This window comes from Haliotis rubra, unplaced genomic scaffold (assembly GCF_003918875.1).
Source record: "Haliotis rubra isolate DU_JTF1 unplaced genomic scaffold, ASM391887v1 Scf1125, whole genome shotgun sequence".
In the NCBI taxonomy this organism is placed as follows: Eukaryota; Metazoa; Mollusca; class Gastropoda; order Lepetellida; family Haliotidae; genus Haliotis; species Haliotis rubra.
The window spans coordinates 71,653-92,859 of NW_025765032.1; the positions used below are offsets into that span (position 1 = coordinate 71,653).

The 21,207-nt window shown below is 39.4% G+C and overlaps 1 protein-coding gene across 1 annotated transcript; it reads right to left on the bottom strand.

Annotated features, from left to right (window-relative positions):
- Window positions 1–1,731: 1,731 nt before the first annotated feature.
- Window positions 1,732–18,405, bottom strand: LOC124290537. The gene is made up of 4 exons (XM_046727288.1): window positions 17,960–18,405; window positions 7,751–8,224; window positions 6,525–6,688; window positions 1,732–2,817 (listed from the first exon to the last, which is right to left on the bottom strand). Exons 2-4 carry the CDS (start codon window positions 8,215–8,217, stop codon window positions 2,540–2,542), a joined length of 909 nt encoding a protein of 302 aa, XP_046583244.1. The 5' UTR covers window positions 8,218–8,224; window positions 17,960–18,405; the 3' UTR covers window positions 1,732–2,539.
- Window positions 18,406–21,207: the final 2,802 nt, after the last annotated feature.

The following is a 21,207-nucleotide window of genomic DNA, read 5'->3' on the forward strand; positions in this document are numbered from 1 at the left end:
GTTACTAATTAATGAATGAAGAGAGAATATAGCACCAACAATACTAAGATGAGGGCGAAAACCAAACTGAGAATCCGGAATAATATTATTAGACCAATCCAAAAGCCTTTGGTTAAGAATTCTAGTTAAAAGTTTCCCAAAACAGCTGATAAGACTTATCCCACGATAATTACTTGAATTTTTACTATCTTCTTTCTTAAAAACTGGTATTATAACTGCAGAGGCCAATCTTCTGGGGATTGGTGCCAACTGTTAACCATCATACGGAGTTTGTTTCAACATTAACCACAAAACCCATTAGTGAGAATTATTGTGTAGGTTAAAATCTTTAAATTTGTAATGTTAATGTCATATTTTGTTTATGCAGTACCTAAGAACACAGAAAGTATATTTACACTAAATCATTAATCAGACCACCTATGGTTAGAACTCAACTACTGTTAAAGCCCCGTTCCGTCGGACAGAAGCAAATAAATATAATAACAGAATTAAACTTCATCAAGTTCACTCCATTCTTCCACAGAGGAGTCATCAGTGTCCAGACGAATGACAACTGGATTAACTGTTTGCTCCTTCAAGCCATCTTTGAGCCAGTACTCTTTCTCCACCTTCTTGACATGTTCAACACATGCATGCCAGCGTGCAATGTCAATGTCACATACAGCAGTGTTGACAATGTGCTTGACATCATTCAATTTGAATGATTGATTTTTCCGGGCCACTGTACTTTTAAGGTCTCCCCAGATAAGTTCGATTGGGTTGATATTACAATGGTATGGTGGTAATCTCAAGACCTTATAGCCGTGTTGGCGTAGCATGTTGTCAATGTTATATGTGGGTGGAAGTTTGTTAGGTTTAATCAAAGAGTACAACTCTGGTTTAGTGGCCTTAATTGAAAATTGTATATTGTTATTTGTTAGCCATTGTTGCATATCTGACTTCTTTCTCCACCTTCTTGACATGTTCAACACATGCATGCCAGCGTGCAATGTCAATGTCACATACAGCCGTCTGCGTTCTGCTGTTTATTTTGTTGACAGTTACATAGACAGATTCTTTAATACAAATGCATAAAATCGGTGATTTACAATGTGATTAGGTTGTCTGACAAAACATGCACTTGCACAGTTTGAGATCGATTGGATCATTGGATGATGAGATATTTACAAAAAAACACAGGTCCACATGCATTTCATGCCAAACTATAAAAAGGCATCGCCACAACGCAACAGAAATCACATTCCAGTAGAAATTGTGCAGCAAAGAGCATGCACTGTCTGGCTATAAAAATCCAGATTACTTTCGGAAATCGGCATTCGTTTTGAAGGAGTTTCAAGGTCAAATCACCACACCACGACTGGACGCTGTGACAGTGAACATCGCCATTGAAAGAATGCACGCTGGAGATTACCAATCTTTTGTTGCCAGGCATCTGAATGTTAGTCTGAAGACGAGATCACGGCTTGCAGCTCGTAACAACCATACAGGTATACAAAAGACCGTCCCTGTACAGGAAGACCTCGAGTCACCACTGCAGCCCAAGATCGGTACATCTGGGTACTACATTTGCGTGATCGTACTGCCACGGGTGACAGCAGAGCAGTCAGGGTGCCTGGACTTCGGAGGATATCCGGTCAAACTGTACGCAACAGGTTGAGAGAGATTGGACTGAGAGCTAGGAGACCCGACGTCGGGACCATGCTACATCGTCAACATCGCGCTCAGCATCTCCGTTATCTAAAATTATCCACTTGGTTGTATAGACATTTCCTTCTTCTAAACTGATGTAAAAAATCATGTACTAAAGCCTGTTTGTGGACGAGTAGTTACACATGTTTGAAAATGCAATATTTTCGCAACAGATTTATGGCCTATGCGTTTCTTTTTTTTGGATGGTATACATGCTTCTTCATTACACTAAAATCCACAGAAGGAAAATGACATACAACCAAATTTTACCCAAAAAATAACCAATCCATCCTACAGAACATAGTTGCAGGTCAACAGCCCTCAAGTCGTTCACAAGGAGATGCCCGCTCAAGGGGAAAACCAGATCGTTCAGATTTGTTGCTTCATTATTTAAAAAGTCCACACAGTCGAGCAGAAAATGCTTGATGGTAAACACTTCATCACAAGAGATAGACAAATCGGGTGTATAGATGAGAAATAATGCATCAACGCTGTAAACTCCATCTTCGGTTTCAAATCGTCACGTGACTCCCAGACGTAGGAAATACCATATATGGTATGATCAAACTGTTAGTCCCAGTTGCCTTTAGTTTGTAGCTCTTTAATATAGTTAAGGTAGATCTGAGCTTTGAGGAAGTTTACTCCTGGGCCGAAATGAGATGAGTCCACGCTCCGCACCCCTCGAGTCATGTTGAAGGTATCAAACATTGGCACATTGTATTTCCCTACAACTGCCTCCATATGTCTGTTGAAGGATTTCACGTGTTCATTAGTCATGTTTTTAAAATAATGACGTCGCCAAAGACCGTAATGGTGAATACCTGACCACACCAACTTTGGCCATTGCCGGTCAGTGCCTTTGTGGACAGCGTGGATAACAGACAGTGCATATCTCTCCGAGCCTTTTGTGTCGAACTTTGACCACATACCACAGCCATACAGAATCATAGATCGACGTCTGTCCAGGATCTGTGTGACGTCCTCGACCATCATTGGAATCGCTTTTCCCCCCAGTATACATCTTAAACATTGCCTTCACTGTTCCATTACATAGAGTCGGGCTGTAGTCAAGGTACGGTCTGCATTTGGGTGGAAATACGTACATTCCGGAGCACTTTTCCACTTTATCTGAAACAGAAAATTACGTTCACAAAACAATGCTTCTCCATCCTTCCATGCACGCCTACCCTACCCTACCCTATCCTACCCTACCCTACCGGTCCCGGTGCCGTACCGTACCGCACCGTACCGTACCGCAACGCAACGCAACGCACCGTACGGACCAGTTGTCCTGTCTTCAAGAAATTAAGAACAATTCGTGTCAGCATCCTTGTTTTACTGCTGAACTACATAATAATCTTGCTACTGGCAAATACGTGCATGGTCCTATGTTGGTTGGAATCACTGGTAACTCTATGGCTGCTGCAGCTCTCAACAGATCTGTGACACCACTTCTTATCCCATGGACTAATTATACACCTGTCATTAGATCGTACAATGTATATCCGTGAAGTAGTGGGAACAAAGGAAGTGGGACAGACAAGTAGGTATAAATAAGTTATGCATGCAATTAAACCAACCATTGGTTACACCCACTTGGGTTGTCGGTCCAGGTTTGAAGAGGTCATTATTTGACTCGAGATACACCCATGAATATTTCTAGAAAGGTGAGGGACCTTCGTTTTGTATCCCTTGTGAAGACAGAATCACGGTCAGCCATGCACTGCTTGACTGTAGAGTCATTTTCATCACGAGGGATCAATATTTCAAATCATTCCGTGAAGGTTCTTTTTAATGGTATTAGTTCTAATTTAATTATTGCCTTTTAAAACCAATTAGAAATATAGGTGCAAGCAGCGATAATGGTCTCCAGAACTTAATTAGTTATTTGGAACTTCCCCATTTGCCATTTTCCTTCTTTGTAAGTTTTGCAATCAAATGATTATCCTTTTAATTGTAAAAGTTCTGGTTTGGGAAATACAGCAAATCTGTCAATAGAAGCGAAAAATCCATATAACATTCATAAGTCTCAGAGTCGATTGTTAAATTCCGACTGAGATCATATGATATTGTTTCAGGGCAAATAGTGATATTTCTTTGCAAATAATAAATGGTGTATCTTGTATGCATCATGTCACTTCCATTGATAGGAAAAGCTTCCTTAATTAACTTTCAAATGGAATTATCATCGTCCTAGCATAGATACAAACGGGTGTGTACTCTATTTTGAATAATGACACTTGTCTCTTTGGAAACAGATGCTGCCAAGATATATATCTAATCACCAAATTGTGATAACTTTAACATCCAAAATTCAAGAAAACTACCTAACTATACATTGTGAATTTTCATTGTGCTATGAAGAGAACCAATGAAGATAGGAACTATGGTGAACAAAACTGGAATTGTTCCTCTTAGGCCCAAGGTGCTACGTTGCTGGTGCAGGTATAATCAGCTCTAATAGCCTACATCCAAAGGCAAACAGAGTAAGAGATTTGTACACGTGTATTACAGGTCAAGAACTCGCTAAGAACACAACCAAGAACCTGTTTTTGACACGTGAGCAGATCTCTAAACTGCAGCCGAGGTGACAGGGTCATGTACCTGAAATAGTTCTGGAGAAGAAATGGTTCCCTCTTTAACAGGCCATAGCTCCGTTGTTCTTAGGTCAACAAACAGTTAGTGTTCTGGAATCGCTAATACCTCTGCTGCCAGACACATACATGGTTTTTATATTGTATTTCAAGTCGAGTTTAGTTTTCAGTACTTCCCTGGTAAGTTTGCTTTTGAAAAAACCCGTGAAGAAGTCTTGGAAAGTTTTTGAAGATCACTTTGGTCCGGAAGTAGCACTCAATATGACGGCCATGCAAGGCACATCTTGACACATTTTGTGCACAATTTGCACAATGGGTACTGGACATCAGTTATGGAAAGGTTGGAAGCTCTGGATGTGATCGTTCGAGCAAACTACTAAGAAACCTGTTAAAAGCGAAGCCAAAACCTAAAATGAACCATAGCATTTTAGCGACTTAGCCAGACAAGCAAAATTGTTCAGAATTCAATCTGCTCAAGAAATTTGGAAGTCTTTTAACCGTTAGATCTGGAAATATTTGTTGTCAAACTTTGAACTTTTCGAATTAAATTTGAATTATCTGTCCTTTGCCATTGGTCCTAATTTTGGCACTGGTGATTTTTTAGAGCGATTCTTAGCACTGGTTTTTGGAGCTATGTTTAGTAAAAAGACAACAGCCGTATAGTAAATAATAATAATCCGAACGATACCAATGGGTCTCCTTGCCTTGAGGCATGGAACCCTAATTCATTGATTAATTTTGATGTTATTTTATATGTAGGTAGAATTTGATTATTAACTTTTGTGGAAATACCCTTGATAGGGGTTGGATAGGCTTGCACAATTCTTTAAGGTAATGATTATTAGTTTCAATGATAGTTTCTAAAAAAAATATAAATAACATACTGGCGTACCGTGCTACTATCTAGATTTGCCTCTTGGAGCAAGGGTAGGGGTTGAAGTACTGTAAAAATATTGTCCCATGTTATATATAAGACCACATCATTCAAAGAATATTCTATGCTATCAGCGGTTTTAATCGCAGGATATTGTAGAATTTTAAATATGAGGTTAACAACAATTACAATCGCTGGCAGCTGAAGGGATGGTATAAATCCTGCTGCAGAACCGTAAGAATATTAGGTGTTTTTCTTGAAATGACGAGAAAATACCCGAACCGAGTGCAAAATAATCGAAGCAACGAAAAATGTTAGCGTTTTATTAGTGACAGCTTTAGGCTTTCGTAACACGTAGTATGATACATCCTTGGCACTCGACACAATCCTGGTTTGATACCACATTGTGTTATTACTGCGATATTTCCAAAACGCGCCATAAAACAACAACACTCTCTCACTCACTCACTAAATATATATTATATGTACTGAATGACATTTGAGTATCAATGGAGTATTTGAACCTTTTTCTTTAAATATACACCTGAAGTCAAGTTTGAGGAAACATGAATCGTGGTCGTATAGCCTGCATTGCCCAATAAAGTATTGTTTGAGATTGAAGTTAGAAATGTTTTTGTTTTTTGGGGAGGGAAAAGTTCCCACAAACACAACATTGAAATCGAGATGCACGTGCATCATAAATGCATTCAGGCATAAATTGCCGGCTTGAATGGCAATCGTTCACTTGTTTTCTGAACACAGCAGCTATGACTAGGTTAACGAGAGATCAACCACAACAAGCTATTGGACGTCTGCACGCTTGTCAACATGCTCGAGTCATTGCTAATGACTTCAGTTGCAGCGTACGAACGATAGAACGTCTTAGAGTGCGATACAACGCCACCAGCAGCACTGATGACCGTCCACGTAGTGGTCAACCCCGTGTAACAACACGTCGCCAGGACCGTCATATCGTCCATCAACAAGTGCAAGACCTATTCGCAAGGGCCAGAGAAACAGCTTGGGTGACCATAGGAAACCACCAGCGACCAGTCAGTGACGTACCATTTGGCGACGTCTCCAAGCCAGGAACCTGTTTTGTCGATGTCCTGCAAAGAGACCCATATTCACCCAACGTCACCGCCGGGAACGTATCCAAGTGGACACAACAGCGGCGAAACTGTCTTTGGGGACAATGGAGAGGGGTTATCTTCTCTGATGGAAGTCGGTACTGCATTTCAGTGGCGTATTATTTAAAAAAAATATGTTCAAATGTTCCATTGATACTTAAATGTCATTTCCAATATTACGACATTTCTTTTGCCTTTCAGTAGGCCATACTCGCTTACTCACTCACTCAGTCGTACCTTTGGGGATGTCAGGATGGAGTCCACCATGTTGATTGTCTCCCTGGAGTATGATGATAAATGCCACAAACATCATCCTAACCAGAGAGTCACCGTAGAAGTGGTAGGTCCCTCCCTTTAACAGTTCACAAGCTGACTGTGATGTGAAGTTTTCAATCTGACATCTAAACAGAACAAAGAAGCAATTCAAAATGTTTTGTCTCCATAGCTTAAAAATGGCTTTAGATATTAAGGATCAAGGACGGCAATACCGGTCGGATAAAGGGTTGAAATATTTTATACCTTAAATCGGAATCTTATACCGATGCTCATGCTGCTAATCACTGGATTGTCTGGACCAGACTCTGTTGTTTACAGACCGCCGCCATAGCTGGACTGTTGCTGAAGGGGAGGTAACCAATAAACTAAAACACAAAACGTTCACTCGACTTTGAGACATTTGTAAACCTTGGCATCATATAATTGATATTGCGGCTACATGGGCTATTTAAAAACAATTCGCGTCTGTGTTGACGGCAAGTATAATGGTTAACACGGCGTCTTTGAGCAACTGAGTTGGTTATTGGCTCTATACAAATATTGGTATGTGTGTAGTATGTATGCATTATGCGTGATCCATCTGTAATTCCTTTGTAATTCAATTTCTTTTACTTGCACTGATTCATACTTTAGATATTCTTTAAAAGTTTGAAAATCAGATTTGTGTTGGCGATAATGTGTCTTATACTGAGAGTGTTGGCTTCCGAATGAAACAGCCCCAAATGCCTCTTTACTAAGAAAGTCTAATCCCAAAAATAACATATGGTACATCTGTCCAGTTTCTAAGAGGCTTTGTATGTTCATTACTTTAATTACACTGACAGGTGGGTACACAAAGTTATAGATTACAAATTGTCAGACTTCAATTTGGTGGACAATGCGATGGCTGAATGGGTTAAATCGGTTACTTTGTGTGATGGTGACTAGGTGCCTTAGAATGTGTGGTCGAATCCCGGATGGGACTCAACGCAAAATGTTCAAGAATCTCTACTTGGCTGAGGAAACGTTATCCCAGTTATAACAAATGTTAAAAACTGACACAGTTTCACAACTATAAAGGTTCCTTTTACGAAACATTACATACAAAGCTGTACCGTGTGTCTTTCTATATAACGTCTCCTTTATCGTTTACGGTTGTTTTTTTAGAAGACATGTTTTAGACAGAAGACATTGTTCATCATATTTACCTGTCATCATTAGGGACCCACTTCGAATACTCAGCATGTACTTCAGTTCGAAGGTCAATGCATTCGGAACACACACATTGCCCAACTTGCTTCTTCAAACACCGGTTGTTATAGCAACATGGGTTATCTCCCCTTGGATTGCACAACACACGATGATAAATCGCAGATTTACTTGATGCACCTTTTTTGAGGTAAGATATATTTCCACAAGCTTTTTTCGTGCCTTCATAGGGTGGGAATAGTTTTCCAGTGAAGAGAGATTCATGCAGAAAGGTTTCGATTTCATTATCTTCCTTTTCTGTTAAAGGCCGTGTTTGCCAAATTCCATAACGTTGTGCATTTAGAACACTTGGGCATGGCATGATGGTATTTCGGTCGTAGAAATAATGGCTGTTGTATACATTCAGTAAACCATAGACCAATGAGCCAATGACAGCTACTATCGTCACGGGTTTGTGTATTCCCATCGTCAATCTGTCGATAAACAAATGTAGCGATTAAGCATGCAATGTTCAGATACAACATAAATAATCATTTGTTTTGAACTTGAATGTACTCCCATTTTAGCAATTATTCAGCGTCGTGGTATCTCAGGGAATGGGAACGCGGTACCAAACTGGGAAGTTTGTCGTAACGAGCAAACTCATTAATCATCGTGCTTTCCCACTACCCAGGTTCAAGGTGACATCATTATTACTAATTGGCCACAGCTGATACTGAACAGCCTGTTCAACCTAGATTAATAGTCTTGCCAAACCAGAACGACGGAAGTTTACTTTATGAGATATTTTTGAATATTTTCAAATATTTCAGCTATTGTGCTCCAAACACAACAAAAGACAGAAAATGACAGAAAATGGACATGATGCATATCTAGGTATACATCTCTGTAAAGCCCGAACATTCAACACAAGTTTATATCTATTTCTCTATTGTTTTCTATATTTTTGCGATGAGCATATATGTAACATCGTTTTTTAAATCACAATTTTAAATCATGATCTGACCATTCCAAAACTACTATTTTGATGAAAATCGGTCTATCCAAACCAGAGTTATTAAATTAACCACCCAGTTATCGGTTAAAATATTGCCAAAACTGACATGACATGTTGCACCTTAAAAGGGCTCCTACACGGTAGTCACACAGGGTAGCCGATGACAACCGGCTTTAAATCAAAACCAAATCATTCCTGATTGTGAAAAATCACATTCCTGTCGGTCGTCAGAACTGCACCACATTTTCACCAGTTTGGGGGGTCTGGCTTCTAGACTAATATTGCTGAAATAATGCCGATGTGACATAAAGCCCAACTCAACTCAACCCAACCATAAAAGTAGGCGCTTAATGTTTTGTATATAGAGCAAAACGTCGTAATAGTTCTACATGCAATATTCCTCTGTGATAAAGTTGCAAATAAGTTTAGACTAAATCTGGTCACAAGCAATAAGATGTTCCTCGCTTATGTACTTTGTACACCTTAATAAGCTATGACTTTTTACAGACTCTAACGTGTTACCGATGCCTCTAAATATAAGGGGGCGGTGGGGTAGCCTAGTGATCAAAGCGTTGGCTCGTCACGCCGAAGACCCGGGTTCGAATCCCCACATGGGTACAATGTGTGAAGCCCATTTCTGGTGTCCCCCGCCGTGATGTTGCTGGAATATCATATTGCTAAAAGCGGCGTAAAACCAAAGTCAGTCAGTCAGTCAGTCTAAATATAACAATAGTTAAATGTCCGTATATTTCTAATGTATTTCTTTTGGTTTGATCGTAACTGTTTATAGTATAATCTTTGCAAACTGGTGTTAGGTGGAAATATATCCATGCCGTGTCTATGTATGAGAGCACATGGTCATGTGAAAGCTACACAGATATATTTCAGGTACATACGGGAGTCCGTCAGGGGTGTGTTATGTCACCGACACATTTCTCTGTCTATATAAACGATCTTGCGAAAGAACTTAATAATCTGAGATGTGGTATATGTATTGGCGAACTTATTTTAAGTTTGCTACTTTACCCAGATGATATTGTGCTTATTGCACCTGGTGAGAATAGCGTAAAGGAATGTTGGACTGTGTCACAGAGTGGTGTTCTAGATGGCGAATGTTAAATAAGAAGAAGACAAAAGTTGTTTACTGTCATCCTTGTTGTGTACAAAGATGACTTTGTATTTTTTTTATTGGACATAATATTTTTGATTACAATCACGCTTTTAAATATCTTTGTTTATGGTTACACGAGACCTAACGTAAACTGCTAATGAAATAGTTGATTCTGCTAGTTGCGCTTTGGGTGTAATCATGTGTAAATTGAAATCTGCTGGTGGTTCAGCATACAAGGCTTTTAATACCATTTATAAAAAATTAAGACAACCCATTTTGCCAGGTGTGCGAGTTGCACCTGTGAAATTGAAATTTCACTACACACACTTGTTGATTACCTGGTTGTTCTACCAGCAGGTAGTCCCTCCTCGTAAAAAATAGCGAAAAGTGACAACAAAATAATGATCGTTTGTTAAACAACTTTTTTATTCAGGTGTCCAAAATTATGAGACAAATCATCAGAGTTGGTCTGTCGATTTCATGTGACTGTGCAAAATTTGGTTTCGTTTCAATTATTAGACATTGTGTTAGTCAACAATTTATCGGTGTCAAATGAAATCAAAACGGACTCTATGTTTTCGCTAGACAGCTATTGTGCAAGGTGTAGCTAGACGTTTACTGTTGTAAAGAGATATTGCTTGTGATGTCTTAAAGTCAAACAATTAACTTAGAACTAACCTAGAACTAACCTAGAACTAACCTAGAACTAACCTAGAACTAAAGCGGCCTTTACACGGCAAGTTTGACTACACATGTTGTCAAAAAATTTAAAAGTTGTCAAACTCGCGTTTTCATACGTCAAACACATGTCAAACTTTCGTGTCATTTGAGCGCCATGTGTCTATCGGTGCGATCATGTGACTATTTCGTTCACTGCGATTGGTTGTTTCTGAACAACACGAGTTTGACAACACTTCATGTGTCGAGCCCGAGTTTGACAACATAGAAAGTTTGATAGAAAAGTTGGTTAGAATAAAGACCGATCCTATTTCTCGACAACAGTTGGACAACTCTGAAATTGGTGCTGGTGGCGAGTTGTTGGAATGTTCACACCCTCAAAATCGAGTTTGACAACGTGTGAGTTGCTAGTGCTGACGTTTGGTGCTTTTAACATATCAATCAAGTTGAGTTGAGTTGAGCTTTACGTCACATCGGCATTTTTCCAGCCATATAGTGACGAGAACAAGTTTGCATTAGTAAATATTGTAAGTACATACTCGGAATGAGTTTTATTTCAAAGACATTTATTGATTACATTGTCATTCAAAAGCAGAAAAGGTCATAGCATCAAATTTAAAGGCAGGCGGTTTGTTACATTTCATAGTTACAATTTATGGTTGTTACATTTCACAGTTACAATTTATGATACAGATCAACTTCCCTCAGGTAGTTCAGTATCAGTCGGGCGCTCACGCGTGAGAACAGATCTTTTAGGTTTGTTGCATCATAATGTGAGTCCCTTGCAGGCGATAAGTCCACGCATTCAAGCAGAATATGCTTGACGGTGAACACCTCATCGCAAGAGACACACATGGGGGGGTCCATCCCCATCCGTTTTCAGCAGATAGTCATGTGTAAATCGACTGTGGCCAATACGACATCGTCGTAAAATTACCTCATCGCGTCTTGACTGACAACCCAAGTAGGTATAACCGATTGTTGGCTTCAATTCATGGAGTTTGTTTCTTCCTACTTGAGTGTCCCACCTTTTTTGCATCAGGTCCCGAGTATAGCTTTTGATAGTGGGTTTGAAGTCACTGTACGGGATTAGCAGTGGAGATAGGGGCTTTTCGAGAGCTGCTTTTGCTGCAGCATCGGCCATAGTGTTACCTGCTATGCCGACGTGACCCGGCAACCAGCAGAGGATGATGTCATATTGGCTAGTAGAAAGGTCGTTGTACAGTTCTAATATGTCCAGGATGATTGGGTGACTTGAAGTCACGTTTAGAAGTGCTTGAAGGCAGGATAATGAATCTGTAAATACGATGAAGTTTTTGTCTGATTTTGCTGTTGAATGTAGGTCAAAGCTGAGAAGATAGCTTTGGCTTCAGCGGTGAAAATGGAACTGTTGTCGGGGGTCCTAGAGGAGACAGTCTTGGCTCCAATGACTGTAGCGCTGGCAACTTGGCCATCGTCCTTGGATCCGTCTGTGAAAATGGATCTGTGAGTGTTATACTTCGAACGTAACTGGTTGTATTCCTGTTGGAACACCAAGGGATTTGTTTCAGACTTTTTGAGTTTGGTGAGGGTAAGATCGACCTGTGGTTTCACCATTTGCCATGGTGGTGATGACAGAAGTCGGTATGGTGCAATGATGTCGAGATCAATTTTAGCTGCAGATATGTGTGGTTTGATCCTGATTCCAAGTGGTGGAACCAGGCTTGGCAGTTTAGGAAATAAGTTTTCATAGAGCGGGTTGAAAACACAATTGTATGCTGGATTGGGCTCATTTGAACGTAATTTAGTGATATACTGCAGTGAGAGTTTAATGCGGCGTTGTTCAAGGGAAGGTTCATTTGCCTCTGCATATAGACTGTCTACCGGAGAGGTCCTAAAAGCTCCCAGGCAGAGCCTCAGTCCTTGGTGGTGGATAGAGTCTAATTTTTCTAAATTGCTTTTGCAGGCTCCACCGTAGACAATGGAGCCATAATCTAGTTTACTGCGAACTAATGATCTGTACAAGCGAAGGAGGGTGGTCTGATCCCCTCCCCACTCTGTATTTGAAACTACTTTTAGCAAGTCTAGAGCCTTCAAGCACTTTGTTTTCAAATCATTTATGTGTGGTAAGAATGTCAGGTGGCGGTCGAATATGAGTCCAAGGAATTTGGCCTCTTCTACTACTTTGATGGGAGTACCATCTAAAGTTAGGTCTGGATCCTTGTGTGGTTTGTATTTACGACAAAAGTGAATACAATTTGTTTTGGATTTTGATCACTGGTGAATTTTTCTTTAGAGTAAATAAGAATACTTTGTCCATTTAATATATGGTAAGATCCGAACCACGATTTCAGTATGCAGGTCACACTGGCACTATTTCAGACATCTTTCATAATTGATTTAAACAATTGAACAGATATTACTGTATTAAACAATACATAATGAAAACCCCGTAATATATGGTGGCATCTGATCGATAAGATTTAAAGTAAGAAAGCGGGGCGATGGAGGTAGCCTAGGAGTTGAAGCGTTCGCTCGTCACTCCGAAGACCCTGGTTCGATTCCCCATATGGGTACAATGTCTGAAGCCCATTTTCTGGTGTCCCCCGCCGTGATATTGCTGGTATACTGCTACAAGCATCGTAAAACCAAACTCACTCACTCACTCACTCACTCATTTAAATGAGAAAGGCAGATCCTTCATTGTAACGTCAAGCTTGAAATCACAGAGTAATGTTGTCTATAGCTCCAAGTAAATGTCACGATGTTAGGTCAACCAATCACTTGGCAGAGTAATGTTGCCTAAAGCTCCAGGTAAATGTAATCATTTTATGTCAGCTAATCACTTGGTAGAGTAATGTTGCCTATAGCTCCAGGTAAAAGTAATCATTTTATGTCAGCTAATCACTTGGTAGAGTATTGTTGCCCATAGCTCCAGGTAAATGTAATCATTTTATGTCAGCTAATCACTTGGTAGAGTAATGTTGCCCATAGCTCCAGGTAAATGTAATCATTTTATGTCAGCTAATCACTTGGTAGAGTAATGTTGCCTATAGCTCCAGGTAAATGTAATCATTTTATGTCAGCTAATCACTTGGTAGAGTATTGTTGCCCATAGCTCCAGGTAAATGTAATCATTTTATGTCAGCTAATCACTTGGTAGAGTAATGTTGCCTATAGCTCCAGGTAAATGTAACCATTTTATGTCAACCAATCACTTGGCAGAGTAATGTTGCCTATAGCTCCAGGTAAATGTAATCATTTTATGTCAACCAATCACTTGGCAGAGTAATGTTGCCTATAGCTCGAAATAAATGAAGTGCCTTTTTTTATAATTGTCGATACCGCATGCCTTTTCGGCTTACTTGCACGTGCTTTTTGCTTTGCATGTTTTCGTTGTGACGTTTTGGCGAATGTTTCTTGAAACGCTTCTAGAACAAGAACAAATGTACAACTTGTCCCGCTTTGGGTCTAAAGCTGCTTAAAATCAATCAAAGACGACGTTTTAAAAAGAAATAGTATATTTGTGTTGTTTTTGCTGCAGCTACATGAGTCCAATATTCTCAAAATCGTCTATGCGTGTCTATATTTTTTAAGAGCGTATCTGTATCTATGCCTATATTTATCATCCACTCACCATCACATCACATGTACCACGGCGGCATTCGTTGGTTTCACATTACTTTTTAACTCGCTGTGCAATGCGCAGAGCGCGTGAGAACTATCCACTGGCATGTTTCCGAGTTGGTCGTCTGATTACCGATGGTGTAAATACACTCTAAATAAAAGCTGTTATGAAAATGATTTACGTTGTGACAACTGTTCATAGCTGAGTACATACTTCCATTTGCCTATGCTTTTCAATAATTAATGTCCATTTTGGTTGCAATTCCATCAGAGATGTGTTTGTTTAGTTGTGAGAAGGGGATGTGCGGGAAGGACGGTGGTGGTGAGATGTCTATATACAAGAGCTTGTTAACATAAATTAAGCTATCTATATAAGTAATCCCGCCCATTGTTTCATAAATCAATTGGGATCAGTTGATCTTGACATAAAACTATAAACTTCTTTTGATTTTTGTTTTCTTTAGAGTGTGTTTACACTCGGTTAAGCATACGACCAAACCAGCGAGTCGAACAAATTCATGGTAAAGCAACGAATGCATACTAAGCAGCTAATCTGATTCCCAGTGAAGTTTACCCATTAACCCCGTTGCCATGGACACCGTCATCAATGTACACGGTTCGATAGCTATGACGCTTATCTGACTCTCCAACTAATGCCACTGGAAGACGCCATGACGCCATTGACAGTGTGTGTAGATTTGAAGCTGTTGTAAGCTCGAGTATGTTTGTCAAGGTCATTTGGTATTCTGAGACATTTCTACAGCGTCAATCGATGCTCAAGGTTTGCCAAATTTTCAAACATAAACACGTGTATAACACAAGCCATTGGAAATGTTCCTATGATGATGGTGATTTGGAGATTTAACGTGAGCTTTTCGACGTAATGCGTGTTTCGCACATTGGCCAGCCTTGACAATTAGTGTTTGACACAATAGCTTAGATATTGTGTGAACTGTTCCACTAATTGTTAAATTCTCTCTCTCTCTCTCACTCTCTCTCTCTCTCTATCTCTATCTCACTCTCTCTCTTTTCTCTCTCTCTCTCTCTCTATCTCTATCTCTCTCTCTATCTCTCTCTCTCTCTCTCTCTCTCTCTCTCTCTCTCTCTCTCTCTCTCTCTCTCTCTCTCTCTCTCTCTCTCTCTCTCTCTCTCTCTCTCTCTCTCTCTCTCTCTCTCTCTCTCTCTCTCTCTCTCTCTCTCTCTCTCTCTGTAAATCCAGCTAGGGTCCATGCAGGAAGCAAATGCACTGTAAGTCCCCATGGCCCCTTGTAGGGTGATCAACCTTCAGTTGTTGGCACTCTATAGCCTGTTTGTATATTGTTTTGTGCTCTATAGTTTAAATGTTTTGGATTTACATACTAATGTTATATTCGTAAATGAGATATTCTAGTTGTTTTACTGTGCTTCGTTGACAGGTTATTTATGATTTATATGTATCTATCGTGAATTTATAACGTGTTTTAGTCACGATATATGGCTGAAATATTACCGACGTGGCTGTAAACCTGAACTCGCTCACCCAACTCACGTTGCACAAAAGCAATAGACTCATGAATCTTAATGAGCGCTCGGTCTACATTTGCAGATCAAGTAACCGTGTCGCTTGCTATTGATTCTCTTTACTGAAACTTTGTCATGCATTTTGAGTGAGTGAGTTTAGTTTTACGCCGCACTCAGCAATATTTCAGCTATATGGCGGCGCTCTGTAAATAATCGAGTCTTGACCACACAATCCAGTGATCAACAGCATGAGTATCAATCCGCGCAACTGGGAACCGATGACATGTGTCAACCAAGTTAGCGAGCCTGACCACCCGATCCCGTTAGTCGCCTTTTACGACAAGCATGGGTTACTGAAGATCAATATTCTAACCCGGACCTTCACGGGTGTCATGCATATTGAGGGCAATGGGGTAGCCTAGTGGTTACAGCGTTCTCTCGTCACACGCAAGACCCAGGTTCGATTCCTCACATGAGTGCAGTGGGTGAAGCCCGTTGCTGGTGTCCGCCATCGTGATATTGTAACATTGCTAAAACGGCGTGAAACTAAACTAAATCACTCACTTATGTGAATTTAGCATCAGTTCTTGTTAAATCGCCAAGTGTTTAAAATGTTCGTGATGTCCTTACTATTTTACGCAAATTATGCTGAACACATGTATGTATGATGCATTTCCTGTCAGCAGTTTGCCAGAACTACCTGTGAAAGTGCTACAGAGAGTTTTTCTCAGCGTCTGTGCAGATGATTCAAGCTACCTTGTCAGAATCAGTGAGAGATATGGCATAGTTTCCATCGATATCATCAGACTCGTGTACAGTGATAATCATGAGAGCATTGTTAGTTGTTTTCGCTTCAATTTAAATCTTTCGTAACTTGATGAAGGTGTGTGACAAGGTTGTGCTGCCTGCACTCCTATTATCTTTGACAAGGTACCAGAAAGATCCTGTTAAAATAATCCTGGTGCAACTGAATTGACAGTTTTTTCAATAGAAATACTATTCCCGTCAAAATATGTTGGTATTTGAATAAGGACGCTTGACATGTGAATTCATATCAGTAAAGATGAAACGAAACAGAATAGCCATAAAAAACAATATTGTGATCACGGATGATATTGTTATAAGTGATTGATTTTGCACAAACCATGAATACAAGATGTCATTTTTAACTCGCAAATATTAAGTATTTTTGTTTTGATAAAATAGAATTTGTTGTTTTAATCTTCAGAACATGTTATAGGCCTTTGTTACTGAGTTGGTCTTTCATTTGTACTTCTTGAAAGTTAAGAAGAGTAGATCTACTGAGTTATTACAATGTGGTCCCACCAACAACCATCTGGATCCTCTGCAGATGGGAGATAGAACTAGATCCAGCAAACAACGCATTGCAGTAATCCAACCTTGCTTTAATTAAGAAATGCAGTTCGCTCTATCACCATGTATTGGCGCAGTGACGCGATTTCATAGTGACGCAATGCAAAAATCTTATATTTTCTGATACAATACTGTCGGCACCTTTGATCTTTTACCGACTTAATATTTATTCGCAAAAAGATGCTTGCTCGAGCAGCTAACCAGGACTCTCAGATTTACTGTCCTAACAAGTCCACACAGCCAAGCAGAATATGCTTGATGGAAAACACTTCATCGCAAGAGATACACATAAGAGGTCAATCTCCATCCGTTTTCAGCAGATAGTCATGAGTAAACCGACTAGGGCCAATACGACATCGTCCTAAAACTACCTCATCACGTCTTGACTGACAACCTAAGTTGGTATAACCAATTGTTGGTTTTAGTTCATGAAGATTTTTTCTTCCTTCTTAAGGCCCCGAGTATAACTTTTGATAGTGGGTTTGAAATCACTGTACGGGGTTAGCAAGGAGGACAACAACATAATATAGTTATCGTATGTATTGATTTCTCATGGTTTCTGAATAGCTGGTTGCTTTATGCCTTTATTAACGCCCTAGCTGGTTACATCTTATCTGTTATAATTAGGTGGTTAATAAATCAGGACAATGAGTGAGTGAGTGAGTTTAGTTTTACGCCGCACTCAGCAATATCCCAGCTATATGGCGGCGGTCTGTAAATAATCGAGTCTGGACCAGACAATCCAGTGATCAACAGCATGAGCATCGATCTGCGCAATTGGGAACCGATGACATATGTCAACCAAGTCAGCGAAACTGACCACCCGATCCCGTTAGTCGCCTTTTACGATAAGCATAGTCGCCTTTTATGGCAAGCACATGGGTTGCTGAAGACCTATTCTACCCCGGATCTTCACGGGTCCAGGACAATGAAATGACCTACCTTTCCTGTCTCAGATATCGGTTACCTCCACATCAGAGGATACTGGGGGCTTCGACTTACAATGAACTTCCATCAGTAAAATGTGTGTCAACATCCGAGTCCATCCAGTAACTAGCAAGCACGTGACCCACAATACTGACAAACACGTCTATCGAGCGTAAAGCGGAACAATGGAAATGTTTCCTTTAATTGAAAAGAAAACTGTGCATTTTTAATGATGAACCGAGTCACGGGTGAGTAAACATTTAGTCAGGGGATACTAGTTTGCAACTGGGATCGATATGTTATGTACTGCGTTTGTAACTACGCCAATCAATAATGGTATGTCAATGTAATGGTATATTTCATACTGATAGACTATCGTGACATTTTACTGTTATTTAAATATCAAAGTATCTGTGTAGACTGAAGCTTATACCTAATGATATGTGGTTACCTGTGCCGCTGTTAATAGCCTGTATATACTGGGGTAAATGTTCCCATAATATATTTGCGTGTATCCTGACACAAATGATACAAATGCGTACTCCACAAAAGAAAATGATATTTTTGGGAGTGTTTTTTTTTTATAAATTTTTTATTCATTCAAAATCAGTAGATACAAGTATACAAAGTACATGATGCAACAACACTTGTACACCGTAGAACAGAAATTTTAGGGAGTGTTGATTAGAAGATGTCATGGGAGCAGGGAAACAACTACATTGTCATAGGTTTTCCCAGACAGGATAGTGATGAAAATATTTTGGAATGAATTCATTTCTGATAATATTTAATATTAAATAGAATGGACAACTCAAAATGAAGTGAAATCCATCTTCGACAGCCAGGTTGTCACAGTTATCACATATTAAGGCAAATCGGTCAACGTTTTCTATACTTTTCTTATAACGTTGCTTCGGAATCGTCAAGGTACGAGAAAGTATACGAAACTTCGTGAGAACAACTTTGAAACCTTTATCTATAGAATTTGATAAGTAAACTTCTTTAGCTAAAAGTGACTTATAAGAAATATAGTGACAAAGAAATGGTGTACTACTGATTTTTTTACACTAATTCTGAATTTATAAACCTATACACCGCTGTTTAATCATCTTAGAAAATATTTCGTATCTCTACAATCTTGGGCTTTATAGATATACGAGAATCCAGTTTATAAAAGTAGACCTGGCTCCGATTTCTCGAAAAAACTTAAGTTTTTACTCAAATTTCAAACTGAGTTTGACAATTTGAAACAGCTGATTTCTTAACTCAACTGTATTTTTTTCATAAAAAAAGCCCAAAAAACTTAAGTAGCCTATCTACCCAACTCAAATTGTCAACTATGTTTGAGTGTAATATCGATTTCAGTTCATTCTGGGATATGCATTTTCCTTCTTTTTCTCAAATTTGAGTAAAAACTCTTACTTAAGTCAAAACTCAGACTTAAGTTTGTTTCGAGAAATCGGGGCCAGATGTCGGAGTGAGTGAGTGAGTTTGGTTTTACGCCGCTTTTAGCAATATTCCAGCAATATCACGGCGGGGAACACCAGAACTCTGATGTCGGACACCCAGTTTGTACTGCCATGCTTATCGTGATCTTTATTCATAGTTTTTAATGTGATATAAGGCCGATATTTTAGCGACTTTCAACATCATTTTATATTGTTAAGCTTATTGTAAAATATAAGACATTTTCTCGCCGCGAATTAATAGCTGCAAAAGTGCTGATGCGGCTTAACCCCCTTGATGCCGAGTTTTTTTTCAGGCGCACATTTTCATACGGTTTGAAAAGTGAACGTTGTGCGAGAATTGCGCTCGCGTGGTCCTGGATCTACGTACGGCTATACAATTACACAGAGATGTAGAATATTAAATTTCCTATCCATTGGTATAAATATAAGTGCAACTACCTCGGCGGTTTGAGAAATAGACCTTGCTAAATGTTGTCCAAATTTTTGTTATGCGTTAAAAACAGTTAATTTCTCCCCTTTTTATCGCGCACCGATAAAAGCACTGTGCTACGAATTTTTTATTTTGGCATCTTTACGGAAAGTGTGAGCGAAGAAAATACAGCCTGATATCTGAACGACATAAGTGTATATGAATTGGATTTATGTGCTTATGCATAACATTATACGCTCAACATTAAAAATGACTCGCAATAAATGTCAAAAATGGATTTTCTTCTACGACGTCAAACGACGACAGAGAGGTCATACACGTTAAGCAATATTCATTCACTCTTTCATCATGGTATAACAAGCGTGCGGGTAAAGAGTCGCATCCATACGCTTGAGTCTGCCCCAACAGCTATCGCATTACAAAATGTGTGCTGCCTTGAAAAAACAAAACAAAACAAAAACGGAATAAGTCACGTGACCAGCTGAGAAACTAGCACCAGTTATAACGTTATATACATTTTTTGCACATAAGACTGTTTTAAATGAAAAATGACACGTAACAGGTTTCTTTGTCAGCTGCAGATGAAGGACATATCGTAACTTTATGTGGATATTGATGAATACATTCCTCGAACAAGGTAAGAGCCAGATTGCTATGGTTGGTTTTAAGTTTAACATCTGTATTTTGTTTTTATTCATTTGTTTTAGCATTCGGCAGAATCATTATTAGTTCGATGAGACAGACAGCACGTTGCACTTAGGGCGTGTGTGTGAAATATGATTCCCGTTGGCAGTCTATGAAATGTCAAAATATTGCAGTCATGTTATAAATGGGTGCCAGGCAAATCGACCCAGCTACAAAAACTATGCATTTATGGCATATATTTAATCATTTTAAATAAACTGAGGCATTTTGACTACCCCCCTGGGGCAGTTTGACCAAACCTGGGGCGATTTGACCAATAATCCGAGGCATTTTGACCACATTTGCTGGGGCAATTTGTAACTGGGGCGATTTGACCCTTATAAAAACAGATCGTGTACTTTTTATGAAGTTCCAAAATGTATTAAAATATAATGATAAATTCATTAGGATTACAAGAGAAAATTATAAAGACGTACACTGACTTTTTTGTTTCAGTCCTAACATTTTGTATCACAAGCAGATGAAGTTAAACTTCCAACTGTGGTCATTTGTTATCATAATAATGAAGATGGAATTATTAATGAGTAAAATAGACCCCAAACGATTCTGCGTCTGATTACGTTTCTATGCTTCAGTGAGTGAGTGAGTGAGTAATGCTTAACCCACAACGACGACGACGACGACGATGATGATGATGATGACGATATGCTGTCTCAGAT

Bases quoted from the DNA above. Each gene is read 5' to 3' on its own strand.
- LOC124290537 (XM_046727288.1), bottom strand. From the start codon at position 8,217: ATGGGAATACACAAACCCGTGACGATAGTAGCTGTCATTGGCTCATTG. The intron at 6,689-7,750 runs GTAAATATGATG...TGTTCTGTTTAG, and splicing joins TGGGTCCCTAATGATGACAG to ATGTCAGATTGAAAACTTCA. The intron at 2,818-6,524 runs GTACGACTGAGT...TTTCTGTTTCAG, and splicing joins CCATCCTGACATCCCCAAAG to ATAAAGTGGAAAAGTGCTCC.